Raw genomic sequence first — 17,736 nt, 5'->3', positions numbered from 1 at the left:
GGGGGGGTGGGGAGGGGCAATAGAGAATGTTGCCTCTACAGACTTGTGGTTCGATTTAAAAATATTTTGTCCCACAGAAATAACTGAATACTCAGCGGAGCAGAGCAGGTAGTCGGAAGACTATCCCCACAGGTGTTCTCAAGGAATGGCCTTAAAATGTTCTGAATATTGTTGTATACTCCCAAGTTCAAATACATTGGGGTTGTAAGTTTTGTGTAAGACGATATTAGCTCTAAAAGCTAAGTTTACATTCAATTTCCTGAAAATTTTAGAAATACTGTAAATTTTGTCTTCGAAATATATGAATGTTGCATATTGATTCTTATGTTCTTTCTTGCTTTTTATTATCTCTGTAAAACTGGTAATAATAAAATATTTTAATTTGTGCTGTTACAGACTGTTTTTGTTTACTGTTGAATTGTGAGTCTTCTGCACTGGTTTAAATATGACATTGTCATTTTATGATGACTGTGGATCATGCAGTGCCTTAGTTTTTAACTTCAGTAATAGCCTGTACGGTAAAAAATGTACTTCAGTCATCACCTTGCCGACATATTTCCATTGCGTACTGGACACTCAGAAAAAATGGCACAATGTTTTGTCACCATGACTATGAAAATTGAAGCATGCCACCGAACAACTCTGTATGGCATGTTTATCAGAATGTACAGGAACAAAGAAAAAGGTTTGTTCGTCGCACATGCGAAGGGAATTCAATATGTAACTTTTTTTTTCCTAAAAGCAGGTTGGTTTTATTGAGGATTTAAATACAGCATGTTATTCCTCAATCCTTTTGCTACAATACCATATTTTTCTGCATAATCTCCATTCGATGCTATGGCCTTACACCACCTTAATATGAGGGCCTTTAAGCCTGCATGGTACCGCTTGACTGGTCGATGTCAGAGCCAGCTGTCTGCAGCCTGGTCATTTGAGCTTTGGAACTTTGGTTTGTTAGATCAGCAGCATAGTACTGTTCGTTAAAAGTGAGAAAATGTGTGGTTCTTCATTTGATTGAGTATTTTATATGATAGCATTGCTTATAATCGCAACATCCCTACTGACATCATTGTAATGACCTATACTGATTTCAGTTGGAAAAACCACTAAGACGGTCTTTGTTAGGATATAAGATGACAGGTGGAGAGTGAGAGTCTGCCATTATAATGAAAATTCCCAAAGTTGGTTGTGACTGATTGTAGGCAAGAAGGCCTACCATTAAAATGAAACATCTTTAATCCAGTTCTTCACATGAGAAAAGACGTATGGTGACTTCTCCGTCGCGTTTCTGGGATAACAGTAAATATGTTGGAAGATGGTCCGCCTAGTCAATACTATTTATTTATTTACCTTTCACCTTAACATCTAGTACATGTTTCGAGAATATTATGCATTCTCTTCCTCAGCTAGTGGATTAAAATTCAGATAATGTTAAAAGCTATGCAATTTAATACAATCTTACTCGCAACGTGTTCACTACCTAACCTAGAATTCTGTATACAATGTAGAATTCCGTAGTGAAGCACAGGTACAACAGCTAGTGTTGTAATAAAATAATTCTTGAGGACAATCTCAGAAAAATACTGTTAAAGGTGAAATGTCATCTCATAGGTAGAAAATAATATGGGAGACTGTGGAGTTGTGAAGCAGGATGTACACCAACTGACATGTTTCCTTTCTTATTCAAAGGTCACAGTGCCCTCAGCAACCTGCCCACCTTGTCATTCGGCAGTATATACATGAAGCTGTGGCATGGGCTTGTGGCCATGGACTCTGACCCTCATCCAAGCGTCTGCCTTATGTCCCACACTGTTACCAACTACATTCGAGACCAGGTAAGCTTGGAACATAACATTTCTTTATGATAACAGATATAAAGGAATTGTAGGAAGGACCATGTATGGCAGGTATTCACCCCCCTTCTAATACAGATGTTTAGAGTTGGAATGTTCATCCTAGAATACAATTTGTTCTGTTTCCACCTCTCTGCCCATCATTGGTTACTGGAAAGTGTGTTAGTTTTTAAAATTGTTGTATTAAAATATCCAATATTCAATTTCCTGAAAATTTTAGAAATACTGTAAATTTTGTCTTCGAAATATATGAATGTTGCATATTGATTCTTATGTTCTTTCTTGCATTAGCATTACTTGCAAATACAATAGAAGAGGCTAAATTTCAAATTGAACAACTAGAAATTATAGCTAAAAAAATGGGATTACAAATTTCATTTGAAAAAACAGAAATGATGCCAACTTTTAAAGTTGATTTACCAGTTATTCAGCTGAACAGTAATAAAGAGATTAAAATTGTTCAGAAATTCAAATATCTTGGGGAAATAATAACATGGAACACAAATGAAAAAGAAGCAATAGAACACAGAACAACTAAATTTAAACAAGCACAAAGACTTACCTGGCCAACCTATAAAAAAAAAATCTCTTTCGATAAACGCTAAGCTGAAACACTATAATTCCATAGTTAAACCAGAGGCAACCTATGCTAGTGAAACTTTATTCAAATTAAATGTAAAATCTACAACAGACAAATTACAGAAAACTGAGAGAAGAATTCTTAGAACAATTATTAATAAAAAACACCAAGTTGATGGACAGTGGAGATTGTTGCCTAACAACATTGTCTATCGTGAATGTGAATCAATAATATCTACAATGCGTAAAAGAAGAATTTCCTTTTTCTGTCACATATCAAGATTAGCAGACACCAGGATATTGAAACAACTATTCGATTACTTTTTGAAGAATAAAATCAATAATAATTGGTTCAAAGAAGTTCAGGACGATTTGGAAGAATTGGGTATAACTCGGCAACAAATCAAAGACAGAAAAGAGAAGAGGATTTTGAAGAACAAAAGCATAAGTCTCAAACTAAAAGCAGTTGAACGGAAACAATATACTATATCGGACACACAAAGGGCTTCCAGGTCGGAGAGGATGAAAAAGTTCTGGGAGAAGAAGAAGAAGAAATTAACTCAAATGTATTGATTTCAGTGCTCCAATGTGGGCGTAAAATATGTAAATAAATAATAAATAAATAATAAAATATCTCATTATACGTGCACTACAAATACTGTTCATAAATCTGCATCCCACAATCTAAGAGCCTTATTATGTTCATTATGCCATGCAGTTATACTGATTTAAATATTAGAAAGGAACTAATAAGTGTCAGATCAAGTAATATATACGTAGATAGGAGGAACAAGAAAAGGAACACACAGTCGATCGAATATAAACTCAGGTCTGTGTGTGAAGAAGGAGACAGGGACACACTTGAAAACACACACAAGGATAATCTAGATCTTCATAAACTGCCATCAATAAATAGATAGGCTCTCTTCTCTTCATTCTGAGTTCTTATACACCCATTTCTTCTCAGGCGGGCATCAACACTACCAACTGTACTTATCTTTACTTATGTTCCTTCCCTTTTCCAGTCAATATGAGTTCATAGTACATTTTGTACATTATCTCTCTACACTTCTTTGATACTTCCTTATTCCAGACAAGGTTTCTTACACTCTGGTAGAATGCACTGCCCTGTTGCACCCTCTTGCCAATCTCCCTGTCTAGCCTTGTGTTCTGCATTAATTCACTTCCTAGGTATTTGAAATTGTCAACATTTTCAAGGCTTTGATTACCAATTTTCACACCAGGCGAGTTGGTCGTGCGGTTTGGCCCGTGCAGCTGTGAGCTTGCAACCGGGAGATAGTGAGTTCGAACCTCAGTGTCGGTAGCCCTGAAGATGGTTTTCCGTGGTTTCCCATTTTCACACCAGCAAATGGTGGGGCTGTACCTTTATTAAGGCCATGGCCACTTCCTTCCCACTCCCAGCCCTTTCCTATCCCATCGTTACTATAAGACCTATCTGTGTCGATGCGACGTAAAACAAATTTTTTAAAAACAATTTTTGACATATTTGAAATATATATTGTATATTTTTTAGTTGGTCGAAAGACAAGAACGTCGAATGAAACACAATAGGATAAATGCAATGACAGGCCAGTGTGGAAACAGGGAGAAATAGAAAGATTGCATGCCAAAAGCCTGGATTTAATTCCAAACCTATCTACAGTGTTCATATGGAGTGAGGGCATATAACGCTGTTGATGGTGATTTGTCCATCAGATGGGGACGTAAAGCTTTGAGCAGACCCTTTAGTGTTATTCGACAGGAGTAGGCTACGTGCTGACATTGGATTTCACCCTATCTCTACTTTATTATCATCACATTATCCTGCGTCCAAACACTCAGATCGCCCATGGGCTTCAAATAGAAGTACCTGCCACCGGCAGAACATTAGCGTGCCGAGGAGAAAAATCGATTTGCACGGTGGTCCAATCAATTCCCTCTACTACGCACAGCTACACAATTATGCATACCGTGTCAGCAGAAGGTGAGCTACTCTCCCCGTTGCTAATAGTTTTAAAGGAAAGAAATGATGTTTTTGGTTCGATGTTTTTGGTTCCCTTGTTAAGAAAAGAATATTTTCACACGAAAATATTAATGTCGTTTGCACCACGTATGGAAAGGTGGGCAAAGCAGAAGTTCAGAGCTGGCATAATGACATCTTGAAACCAAGTTTACCCGATTGACAAAACATTTTATTGTTAGATTCTTTCTCTGGCCACAATGCGCTTGTCCATGGCACGGAAGTAGAAGTTATGACGATTCCAGCTGGCGCTACAGCAGTTTGTCAGCCATTTGACGTGTATGGGTTTCAGATTTGGAAAACGTATACAGAATAAATGTATTCTGGGGTGCGACTTATGAATACCAGCATCGTGCTGCACCAGCGTAATACCATCTTAAAGTTGCAATCATTGTAACATTTCCAGCTGACTTCTCCTCGATTTAAAAACGTGGAAGTACTTGTAGTACTGCAGTGGGTACCTTGATGATCATCCTGGACAATTTGAGCACCAGGTAGTGTATTCCTTTAACAGTTTTGTGCCCGAATACTCAGTTTGTCAAATGTGCTTGGTGTACAAAGGACTTGTGTGTAAAACACTTCGAGGAACATCACTATTGTAAAGCATACGTCCCGTGTTAAAAGTATGGTGCCTGTTGTTAATTGTCTTTTGTTTCTGTTTTCTTTTCACTATTTTTTAATGTTTCGATTAGACCGAAGATTGTTTTAGTTTACTATCAGTTATTGACGGGGAGTTTGCCCGATGTAATGTACAGTATATGGAGTCACATCTTGTGTTGCCTTGTAATTTTTGTTGTTGTACCAGTTCATACAATAGCCATTTAAATTTTTATGTATGTAACTGCCATTGTACCCAGAAGACTGTAGTGTGATACTTTAATATCAGTACTTGTTGAATACATAGACCTTCGTCGGTTATAATGCAAAAGTACCGGTAAAGTAAGACTAGAGGTCTGCCAGTATATCTACTGGATATATAAATGCACATCTTTTTTATTTTTCAAGGCTTTTCTTACAGTATTACGTCAAACTTTACTTCATTCCTTGTCATACTGTATCAAAGTTGTCTATGCATTAAATTGATTTATATTCGACAACCATTGCTGCAATTGAAATGTGTTGTGTCTGTCACAGCAAAACATAAATAAATCGTTCAGTACAAGCACAAATAAAAACATTCTACCTATATTCCTTACACAAGAGCACACAATATGGAAAATACCAGTAGTTGCAAACTCAGAGTTTGTAATCGCTGTTGTCTGCGATTTCATTTCGTTATGACACAACTGATAGCGTACACAAAATGTGTGTGGTTGGGGACATAGAAAGAAGGTCTGGACCTGTGACCAGGTTTTTGATATCCTGAGGCACCGAATCTCATTACATTCATTGAGATCCTCTACCCGGGCACGTAATTTCTTTAAATAAAAAGATATTTAACGTTGTTTAAAGGTGGGTGATTTATTTAATGGTGGGTGATTTAATTGAATTAATTTCATATGTATGTCCACTCTAAAGGACACTATCGACAGCTTTAAGGCATTTTAGAAGTAAATAATAATTTAAGCGTAAGTCGGACGCAATACCTCATCCCGCGTTTGACCACCCCCCGATTGGGCTTAACTCGGGGTTGTACCCACGAATGTGACAACTCACCGGAATTAGCAGGAATGAAAATGTAAAATTTGAATAAAATATGGGAATATTAGTTTAGGTTATTTATTATCATTATGTGTGAAAAGAAATGTAAGTTAAAGGATTTCAACAATTATAGTGCGAAAAGAAGCAAAGTATAGTGCCGGTCCCGTTCAACAGCTAAGCAGCCGGAAAGCGCAGGCAGAAGGGAAACGTGCGGCAGCGAACCAGTTGGAGGGGGGACGGGAGGAGGTGCAGAGGTATGTCTTCAGGCAGCCAGTGTGCCGGCTTAGCATTGGCCAGCAGGTATTCATCGCTGATCGCGCGGAATTTGAAACATCACAACTTTTAGGCCCCTTAGTTAACACCCTAATGAATGTCGGCACCCAAAATGGATGCTGACATCTTTTTTAAGTGTACCTCAATGTGTTTTCCAAATTTCATTGCGATCGGCGACTTAACCATTGCCGATGTTCCCTTGTGAGACATATTACAGTGGGGTTGCCACTCCCAGAGATGTGAATTCTTGTAAACCATATGTTATTTGGAAGTTTTTTCCGCCCTGTTTGTCTCTCTCCCATGTGCAGCTGGCTCGTGTGTGGCTCCATGTGGGACCAACCTTGAGTTATTCCACCTGTAAACAAGCCCTGTTTGTTCAGATATTCACGTACTCAAGGCTTCTAACATGAGATCACATCGATGTATTTCAAGTTTGAACTCTGTTTTTAGCACGCTGTGATCATCTTTTTTAATTCATTTTGTACATTAAAAACTCAATTGGGACTTTTTATCATTCAACAATTGGTCTTAAGACTTACATGAACTGTGTTTTTTTTTTAAATCTGTGTTTAAATGTGACAAATTGAGTCACCTTGACTCTTCAGCATTTTAATATTTGTCATTGTTTTTTAGTATTAAGATTAACGTGTGTTTTACCATAATAGCTCAGGCTGAAGATGTCTCACAATAGAAGAGATGAAACATATCCCTTTTCTTAAAATAAAATAAAAGAGAATATTGTATTATCAATTAGATCTTATTTCCAAAAATATAATGTAACTATTTTGGGTAACAATCAAGTGAAAGAAATGCAGTACGTGTTCATCATTAAAATCCTTTAGTGGATATGCATAAGAAACATAAGGATATGCTTAAAGCCGAGTGAGGGGTCAAAATTTCAAGACGTTTCATTAATTACAAATTGTACACATTGTAGCAGCAATGCCGTCATATAATCGCTGGTGGTGATAAAGCAGACCAGGATAATAGAATTGGGGGATAAAACTCAACCCTCTAACTCAGAATTTTCAGCTGGGGAAATATCACGCATTGTAGTTTTGCAACCATAATTTATCATGTAGGAGCCGACGTGGTTGTTCTGCTTGGTCTCATTTTGAACGCTTTTACGTTCGAACATCGGTTGTGACAGGATAATTATATGTTTTCTGTTATATAAGGAGCTGACGTTAATTATTTAAAAAATAATTTCTTATTATTTGGATATGTTTCTTCTTCTCCTTGTTTTATGACCGCATGGGATCACTTTAGTCAGTCCATCGTTCAGGTCTCTTTGAAGGGATTGTTCAGGCTTTACGGTCCTCCCAGTACTTCTTCAGATGCTCCAATCTTTGTGCCCTTCCCTTGCTTGAAAATGTGTATGTTGTTGGCTTGTTTCGTGTAAAGGTAAAGCGGAGGTGTGTATTTTTGAGTTTTGTATTCAATTTTATTTGTGGTGTCTTCTGTTGTAAGGCCTATTTCCTTCAGATCCTCTCTTACTTCTCTAATCCATTTACATCCTGTTGTGGTATTTTTTGAGACGAGATTGTGTTGTACCAGTTGTTTCGGAGGTCTCGAATCCTGCATCCTCACGATATGTCCAAAGAATCCCAGCCTCCTCTTACTCATAGTATCTGTAATGGGTTCCAGCTCTTTGTACACCACCTTGTTAGGTATTATCTGCCAATGTCCATCTTTCTGGTATTTTTTGTTGATGCAGATTCTTCCAATACTCCTTTCAATTTTCTGAAGTCTGTCAGTCTTCGATTGTTTATTCAGGTGAAAAAGTGTTTCTGCTGCATATGTAGCTTCCGGTTTTATAACTGTGTTGTAGTGTTTTATTTTTGCATTTATTGATAGACATTTCTGTTTGTAGATGACACATGTTAATTTTTGTGCTTTAGCTAATCTATTTGTTCTTGTTTAGATTGAGATTTTTTCATTTAGGTTATGAGTTATTACTTCTCCAAGATATTTAAATTGAGTTACTATTTTGATTTTATTACTATTTATGGTAACTTCTTTTAGTTGTCTTGGTTTTTGGGGCATAATTTCTATTTTTTCAAATTATATTTTGAGGCCAATTTTATTTGCAATGTTTTGAAGTTCTGATATCTGTGTTTTTGCTTCTTTTATGTTTCTTTATGTTTCTTTCTGTATTAGTAAATAGTGTAGACTTAACTGCAGTTTAGAATTGTGTGATTCTTGTGTATTATTTTCTGTTTTCAGTAATTAACTGCAATTTTCATCCTGTTAGGGTGTTGTGGGAAAAAACAAATCATACAACTCAGTAATATTGTATTGTATTAGTAGTAGTAGCCTATATTAATTACATTATTGTCGTGTGATCTTTGTGAACTATCCTAGACAATATTTTTTTCCTTTCATTTTTACTTTGCACAGAATAAGTTATCTTATTTTTCCTTTTCTTTTCATTATTCAGTAAAGAATGACTAAGAAGTGCAAGTGTAGGAACTGTGAGTGTGGCCAGGCATTAAGGAGTATGCAGGAGGAGTTGGAGAGTTTGAGGGAGATAATTAGGATTCTCTCAGAGTACTGGAAGGAAAGGAGGCCTCCATCAAACAATGTACAGGACACAGTAGGTGTCCAAGAGGAAGGAAGGAAAGGGGGGAATTGCAGAAGACAGGTTGTTTAATGTTTTAAGGGGAAGGAGATTGTAGGCTAAGAGCTCCATTCAGGATCACCGAGCTCGATAGCTGCAGTCGCTTAAGTGCGGCCAGTATCCAGTATTCGGGAGATAGTAGGTTCGAACCCCACTGTCGGCAGCCCTGAAAATGGTTTTCCGTGGTTTCCCATTTTCACACCAGGCAAATGCTGGGGCTGTACCTTAATTAAGGCCACGGCCGCTTCCTTCCCACTCCTAGCCCTTTCCTGTCCTATCGTCGCCATATGACCTATCTGTGTCGATGCGACATAAAGCAACTAGCATTCAGGATCAGAATTCAGGACAGGTATCTGTGAGAAATCGGTATGAGTCACTGCAGGTATAACAACCGAGGTAAGATGAGGAATAGGGAACTGTTGCTGAGAAGTGTGGAAGTAGGAGGAGGGGAAAAGGTAGGAAATGTGGAGTAGTGGATAGGAAAAGACAGGTGGACCGAGCTCGATAGCTGCAGTCGCTTAAGTGCGACCAGTATCCATTAATCGGGAGATAGTGGATTCGAACCCCACTGTCGGCAGCCCTGAAGATGGTTTTCCATGGTTTCCCATTTTCACACCAGGCAAATGCCGGGGCTGTACCTTAATTAAGGCCACGGCCGCTTCCTTCCAATTCCTAGGCCTTCCCTATCCCATCGTCGCCATAAGACCAATCTGTATCCGTACGACGTGAAGCAATTACCAAAAAAAAAAAAAAAAAGACAGGTGGAACAGGGTCATGGGATTGAGGAAAGGGAGGAGGAAGTAGCTTCTGCAGCTGTCAGAAAAGATAGGACTGACCAGGAGGGCAAGGGTTCAAATGAGGTGGGTAGAGTTGAGGCTCTGGTCGTGGGGGATTCCATTGTCAGACATGTGGGGAAAGTGTGTGGAGGAAAGGGAACCAGGTTAGAGTGTTATCCAGGAATTAAGTAAAGGCAGGTGTTGAGGAAAGTAGAAGAGAAGGAGGGAAAGTTGAAGGTGGTAGTGTTTCACATTGGTACTAACAACGTAAGGCAAGCAGGTATAAGTACCAACATAGTTGAGGATGTGTGAGATCTGGTAAATGCAGCATGTGTGAAGTTTAAGGAAGCGGAGATAGTTATCAGTGGACTGCTAATTAGGAAAGATATTGACTGGAAGGTGATTGGGGATTTAAATGAGACTATGGAATGGGTATGTGGAAAACTGGGAGTGAGATTTCTAGATCCTAATGGGTGGGTAGGAGATAGGCATCTGCGCTCAGATGGCCTTCACTTAAACCGCAGTGGTACATATAAGTTAGGAAATTTGTTTAGAAGGGTTATAAGGAAGTACATTCAGGGGAACAGGGTGGCCTAGGGAGCGGTGATAAGGGAACAGGAACTGGAAGTAGGGATGACATAAAAATGTTAGTGCTGAACTGTAGAAGTATTGTAAAGGAAGGAAGAAAATTAAGTAATTTAATAGATATATACTTACGAGATATTGTAATAGGAGTTGAATCATGGCTGAAAAATGATATAATGGATGCAGAAATTTTCTCACGGAACTGGAGTGTGTATCGTAGAGATAGTATAGGAATGGTAGGAGGGGGAGTATTCATTCTGGTGAAAGAAGAATTTGTAAACTATGAAAAAGTTAGAGATGACAAACATGAAATTCTAGGTGTAAGGCTCATCTCTAAAGATAATAGGCAACTTTTCCTTTGCTAGTGGCTTTACGTCACACCGACGCAGATAGGTCTTATGGCGACAATAGGATAGGAAAGGCCTAGGAGCTGGAAGGAAATGGCCGTGGCCTTAATTAAGGTACAGCCCCAGCATTTGCATGGTGTGAAAATGGGAAACCACAGAAGACCATCTTCAGGGCTGCCAACAGTGGGATTCGAACCTGCTTTCTCCTGGATGCAAGCTCACAGCCGCGCGCCTCTTAACTGCACGGCCAACTTGCCCGGTAATAGGCAACTAGATGTCTTTGGGGTGTACAGACTGGGAAAGGGTTCAAGGTTATAAATTTCATTATTGGTTCCATATTGAATTAAGATTACATGTACAGTGGAACCTCGATTCTCCGTTTTTGGAGGGACCCCTGAAAAAAAAATCGTACAACACGGAAAAACGGAAAATCTGGGAACAAATGAACCGTCAACAATTTGGCTAAACATCACAAAACCAGACTACAGCCCCGATGGGCCTTCCGCCTACCAAGCGACCGCCCTCGGTTCGAAGGCCTGCAGATTACGAGGTGACGCATGGTCAGTGTGACGAATCCTCTCGGCCATTATTCCTGGCTCTCTAGACTGGGGTCGCCATATCACCATTAAACAGCTCCTCAATTAAAGGTGATCGTATAATATATATGAACCTGGAACTAGCCCTCATATCCAGGTAAAAATGCCTGACCTGGCTAGTAATCGAACCCGAGCCCTCCGGGTGAGAGGCAGGCAAATTAGACCGTGGGGCTGGCCTCAAACGTTAATTATCGGTACACTACCTAAAAATCTTGAAACTTTACATTCAGTTTTACCGGGGACACTTCGTCAGTTTCCTCTGAAAACGTCATATTCCTTTGAAAACTTATTTCAGTTCAGCAACTTTGATCAGCCGAACTCTTCGAAAAATCGAATACCCATAACGCCAAGCAACAATCGACCACAAGTAGATTTTCGTTCTCTAATCTAATAAAATAAAGCACATTAGATACAAAAGTGTCCAACATGATGGCTAAATCCTTTTATTTTTAAATCTTCCATTGTAATTTGGTCACCGGTATACTGTTCATAGTCAGTTTATGGAAATCTTGTACCGCGTAGATTAGGCCTACATCAACTTTTAAAGGTTATGCTGAACTCAAGAATATGGTTTCAAAAGTATCAATCCTCAAGTTCTCGAATGCATTATATTTAGTTCTGCCCGTCACTAATCACAATCAAGTTGGAAAGAGAAAAAAATATCATTAACATTCCGAAATTACGATTATTCACGTCCTTGAGCTCAGCTGGAAAGTGTGCTCGCTGTACAAGTCGGTACGAGTGTGAAATGATACGAAGTTTTTAAATGTAACGTGAGTAAATAAAACAACTGCGGCTTTTATAAAATTTTAACACAAAAAACGTGAAATTCCCAGTCTTAATACTAATAGTAATGGGCAATCCCAAAACCTCCCATGGCTTTATGTACGGTATGTAAGGTGCAACATCTGTTCTGGTCTTCATAACAATCGTATACGATAATATTAAAATACCAAATTTGTGTTATTTAAGAAGGAGTAGTTTTGATTCCTGCCTGAAAGCCCAGTGACTATACAGTGCCTTGAGGGAAATGCCGAAAACCTGTTCGGCGATACACTCGAAAAAAGTACAAAAATAAACATCTAACCCTGGACATACTGTAGACGTTTTGCAAGTACGAACTTTTGACGAAACTCGTTCTGTCGTCAAAATGTGCTCTGTCTTCTTCCAATTGTTGTGGATACACTCTGCTTTATGATTTCCGAGGATTCTCTAAACAGTACTACCCGAATGTGATGCTAAGATGATCTCTTATGCAAGTTCACCGCCAATCGCTTTTCCAGTACAGTACTTCTTCAAATTACCGCAATGACAGGACGTCAACACCAAGATCCGTAAGTATGCCGTAGCCGTCCTTTCCTAAGATACAGTTTCTTGAGAAACGCGTGATCGAGGATTTAGCGTTGATGGGACTGAAATTTCTGGACGGTTGATCCAGGAAATCGTTTCTTCGAGGAACGGGTAATGCGGGATTTTTACAATGTGATTTAATTAGGATGCTCGCGGGACCACGTAATTTGAGCGAATAATACGGGAAAACATAGTTTCCGGGAACGTATAATCGAGGTTCTACTGTAATTTACAAATTTTATTCCACCTACTCAATACTGTACAATAATTGCAATGTCTATAAATACATTACAATATGTTATCAAGTGACTAGTTTCGACCCTATATGGGTCATCATCAGCCTAACTAAGATACACTGATGGATTTGCCGAAGTCCTAAAACAGAATTACACTGTGGGAATAAAATTTAAAAGAATAAACTGTCTATGTGCTGCGATACTGTACCTATAAAATGGTGGATTAATGAACCGTTATAGATTAAACAATGTTATACTGATGAGTGACAAATAAAACTATTAGGATTTACGTCAACCACAGTTAGAATAGTTATCACACAATATTTACAATGATGATTAAAATATGCCCTTGATAGTGAATACTCTAAAATTGCACTTTAAAAACGTAATATGCCGGTTGAATGCAAAGTCTAGATGCTTCTATTGAGTTCTAAAATTCCGATTGTATCTTCGGGTAGAGAATTGAAAGGTTGTTAACATTGCGCGCAAGGTTCTGTTGGTTCCAACTTGGATTGGAAATTTTCCTCACACTACAGCAAGAATCCATTATATTATAAGAATGTTGCATGGTCATATCTACATTTAATTTCTGTATCAGAAATATTGGACCTTAAGCAAGACAGACACCCTCTGCGCCAAAGTTCAACTTTCAGTTTCTCTACCTGGAGATACACTCGGAATTTTAGAACTCAATAGAAGCATCTGGACTTTGCATTCAACCAGCATATTACGTTTTTAATGTGCAATTTTAGAGTATTTACTAACAAAGGCATATTTTAATCATCATTGTAAATATTGTGTGATAACTATTCTAATTGTGATTGACATAAATCCTAATAATTTTATTTGTCACTCATCAGTATAACATTGTTTTATCTATAACAGTTCATTAATCCACCATTTTATAGGTACATTATCGCATCACATACACAGTTCATTCTTTTAAATTTTATTCCCACAATGTACTTCTGTGTTAGGACTTGGAAAATCCATAAGTGCATCTTAGTTAGGCTGATGATGACCCATATAGGGTCGAAACTAGTCCCTTGATAACATATTGTCATGTATTTATAGACATTGTAATTATTGTACAGTATTGAGTAGGTAGAATAAACTTTGTAAACTGGGAAAGGGTACCACTGATGCTGATTCAGAATTATTTGATAAGATAATCAGCTATGTGGGGAACAATAAGGAACGGAACGTGATTGTAGCGGGCAATCTCAATTTACCAAATGTAATTTGGGAAGGTAATGCGAACGACAGGACGCATGACCAACAAATGGCAAATAAGTTAATATAGGAAGGGCATCTGATTCAGAAAGTGATGGAACCAGCTAGAGGGAAGAATCTTCTGGATGAGGTGCTTGGTAAAACCAGATGAGCTCTATAGAGAAACCAAAGTAATAGATGGTATTAGTGATCACGAAGCTGTTTTTGTGATAGTTAAAAATAAATGTGAAAAAGGAAGGTATTAAAATTAGGACTATCAGACAGTACCATATAGCTGATAAAACAGGCATGAGGGAGTTTCTAAAAAGTCACTATGATCAGTGGAAAACGATAAACAGAAATGTAAACAGACTCTGGGATGGGTTTAAAGCAATTGTTGAGGGGTGTGAAAATAGGTTTGTACCTTTAAAGGTGGTAAAAAATGGTAAAGATCCACTATATTATTCAGAGAAGTAAAGAGACTCGGAGGTTCAGGTTGGAGAGAAATTGTTAGAAATGGCTGTGGATGTAAGGGGAAACTGAAGGAATTTACTAGGAGATTGAATCTAGCAAAGAAGTCAGCTAAGGATAACATGATGGCAAGCATAATTGGCGGTCATATGAATTTTAGTGAAAAATGGAAGAGTATGTATTGGTACTTTAAGGCAGAAACAGGTTCCAAGAAGGACATTCCAGGAATCATTAATGAACAAGGGGAGTGTGATGTGAGGATCTTCAAAATGTGGAAGTATTCAGTCAACAGTATGTAAAGATTGTTGATTACAAGGATAATGTCCAGATAGAGGAGATGACTAACACCAAAGAAGTATTAAAATTTACAAAAGTTGAAAACTGTAAAAGCTGCTGGAATTGATAAGGTTTTGTGGATTATACTAAAGACAATGGGTTGGAATATAGTACCATATCTGAAGTACTTATTTGATTATTATTTGCATGAAGGAGATATACCAAGTGAATGGAGAGTTGCTATAGTAGCCCCTGTGTATAAAGGAAAAGGTGATAGACATAAAGCTGAAAATTACAGGCCAGTCAGTTTGACATGCATTACATGTAAGCTTTGGGAAAGCATTCTTTCTGATTATATTAGACATGTTTGTGAAATTAATAACTAGTTTGATAGAAGGCAGTTTGGTTTTAGGAAAGTTTATTCCACTGAAGCTCAACTTGTAGGATTCCAGCAAGATATAACAAATATCCTGGATTCAGGAGGTCAGGTGGACTGTATCGCGATTGACCTATCTAAGGCATTTGATAGAGTAGATCATGGGAGACTACTGGCAAAAATGAGTGCAGTTGGACTTGACAAAAGAGTGACCGAATGGGTGGCTATGTTTCTAGAAAATAGAACTCAGAGAATTAGATTAGGGAAAGCTTTTTCTGTCCCTGTATAATTAAGAGGGGAATTCCTCATGGCAGTATTATTGGACCTTTATGCTTTCTTATATATATCGATATTATTACGATCTCCCTATATACTCTACGTTTCCCTACCTTGCTTGGCGCTGCTTGCTTCAATTCTACGCTCGCTGCATGATGTACTCTGCTCACCTACTGTCAACTCGACTGATTACGTCAGCTGTGCTACACTTTGCCGTGTTTGTGTACTGTGCACCGCGTGACTTTATTCTTTCTAGAACTCGCTAGAGTGTATAGCCTTCGCTTCGTTTCTGGAAACTTCCTTTCCTCTTTAAATTGCTCTCTCCGCCCATCCATCCTTGAGTCGGGCTTTCATGGCGGAGTGGTGGATTTACACACGCTAACAACTGTGTGCTGTGCTATTATGTCAACTTCAGCTGGACATTATCTGCTACAACTCGGTGAGCAAGGCTTATAACACATTTGTTTACATTTGGACTTTACCTTCATTCTGGCATTTGCCTATTATAAATACTTTACTGTCCGACTCGTTGGCTGAACGGTCAGCGTACTGGCCTTTGGTTCAGAGGGTCTCGGGTTCGATTCCCGGTCGGGTCGGGGATTTTAACCTTAATTGGTTAATTCCACTGGCACGGGGGCTGGGTGTATGTGTTGTCTTCATCCTCATTTCATCCTCATCACGACGCGCAGGTCGCCTACGGGAGTCAAATAGAAAGACCTGCACCTGGCGAGCCGAACCCGTCCTGGGATATCCCGGCACTAAAAGCCATAGAACATTTCACATTTCAATACTTTACTCAGTCGAGTGGCAATGCTTCGCTTTAAAACTTTCACATAGACTCTTTCTACTTATGAACTGCGTTACGGACTATTTGCGAAAAGAAAGCTTCTTCAGTTCTCATTTATGATCTATTGCTACTGCTAAACTATTCAATTACCCGGTGAAGAAGATCCTTTCTCATCCTAGTCCCCTTTCCCTTCCCATGCGTCCTTTTTCTTTTCAGGGTTCTGGTTTCGATGCATATTGTATACTTTTGTAAATGTGCCATATCTTTTTTTAGATTTTTCTTCCATTTCAAATTTTTTATCTGGTTGTTAACTTATGGTTGTTAAAATATATATTATTTTGCACTGTTATTCTGGTCATCTTCTTTTGGGCCTAGTTCCTTCCTTACTGCGCGATTTTCCTCATCATAGCCTACTTCTTATTATATTTTATTAAGTACGTTTGATCACCTAACGTTATCTTATCAATTATGGTACATTTTATTTCATTGTGGTATATCAAACCACAATATTATTGATGTCGTCGCCCCGACAGTATTGGTAGCAGAGCGTGGTTTCAATCCACGGACCTCTGGGTTATGGGCCCAGGCGCTTCCACTGCGCCCCTCTGCTTAGATGCAATACATTACAAGAGCATAATAAAGCTGAACTCGAGCACATTATCTTTTTACATCAGATGAATCATAATAACGAAAGATGACAAAGTTGTTTTAAGAACATGTTTTACCCGTAAAACTTGGACGGTAATAGAAATATGTACATAGAAATATTTTTTATCATGTATTGTGATCTTTTTAATGTGTTTAAATAGTTATCATTTTAATATGTGTATTAAGTCTTCAAACAGACGTATATAAACATTGGACTAACCACTCTGAAACATGACTATTTAATGACTGTCAAATACAATCTTTTCAGTTGGCAAGGCACAACACTTAAGAATATGTAATCTAATGTAAATGTACAAGACAGCTGAAGATGACTTTGTGAGGAGTCGAAACCGGTTCTGTTATTAAGAAATTTAATAAATAAGTATTGATAAGGTGGTTCTTTCTTTTCTTTCTATGATGTATGGTAGATATCAATACGGAACATAATGAAATTAATTAATCAAGATAAGTGGTATGTGATGAAGATGTTGATTCCCATAGGAAACTTGAAATATTTGTTCCGAATGAGTAAATTTATAATACCAATATAGTTGGTCTGTTATTGGACATTATAAATTTTCCAGCTAATGCATTCCTGGTTGCCAGCATTTCGCCCCAGTGTGCTAAGTTGGGCTCATCTGTTGGTAAATAGCACACCTACTAAGACGTATGGCTAGTGCATACTGTGGCCATGAGGGCTGTTGTCCACTGTTCTGGTAGTTCTTCTTTAATTCAGATAGAGACAAGTTGTTGATGGAGGGCAACGTTTGCTGATCTTCTTGCATATTTCCAGATTTCCGCAAAGGTCTGATCT

General features: G+C 38.3%; 1 protein-coding gene across 2 annotated transcripts in view; it reads left to right on the top strand.

The window, feature by feature from the left end:
- Positions 1 to 17,736, top strand: part of raptor (regulatory associated protein of MTOR complex 1) — a 312,753-nt gene that overhangs the window by 213,846 nt on the left and 81,171 nt on the right. For both annotated transcript variants that reach the window (XM_067150353.2, XM_067150352.2), the window contains exon 16: positions 1,690 to 1,835. In XM_067150353.2, the coding sequence (XP_067006454.1) occupies positions 1,690 to 1,835 (146 nt within the window). The remainder of the gene's footprint in view (positions 1 to 1,689; positions 1,836 to 17,736) is intronic.

The sequence above is a fragment of the Anabrus simplex genome, chromosome 6, assembly GCF_040414725.1.
Source record: "Anabrus simplex isolate iqAnaSimp1 chromosome 6, ASM4041472v1, whole genome shotgun sequence".
In the NCBI taxonomy this organism is placed as follows: Eukaryota; Metazoa; Arthropoda; class Insecta; order Orthoptera; family Tettigoniidae; genus Anabrus; species Anabrus simplex.
Note: the sequence above shows the minus strand (reverse complement) of the source record. Positions and strands in the feature narration are given on the sequence as shown.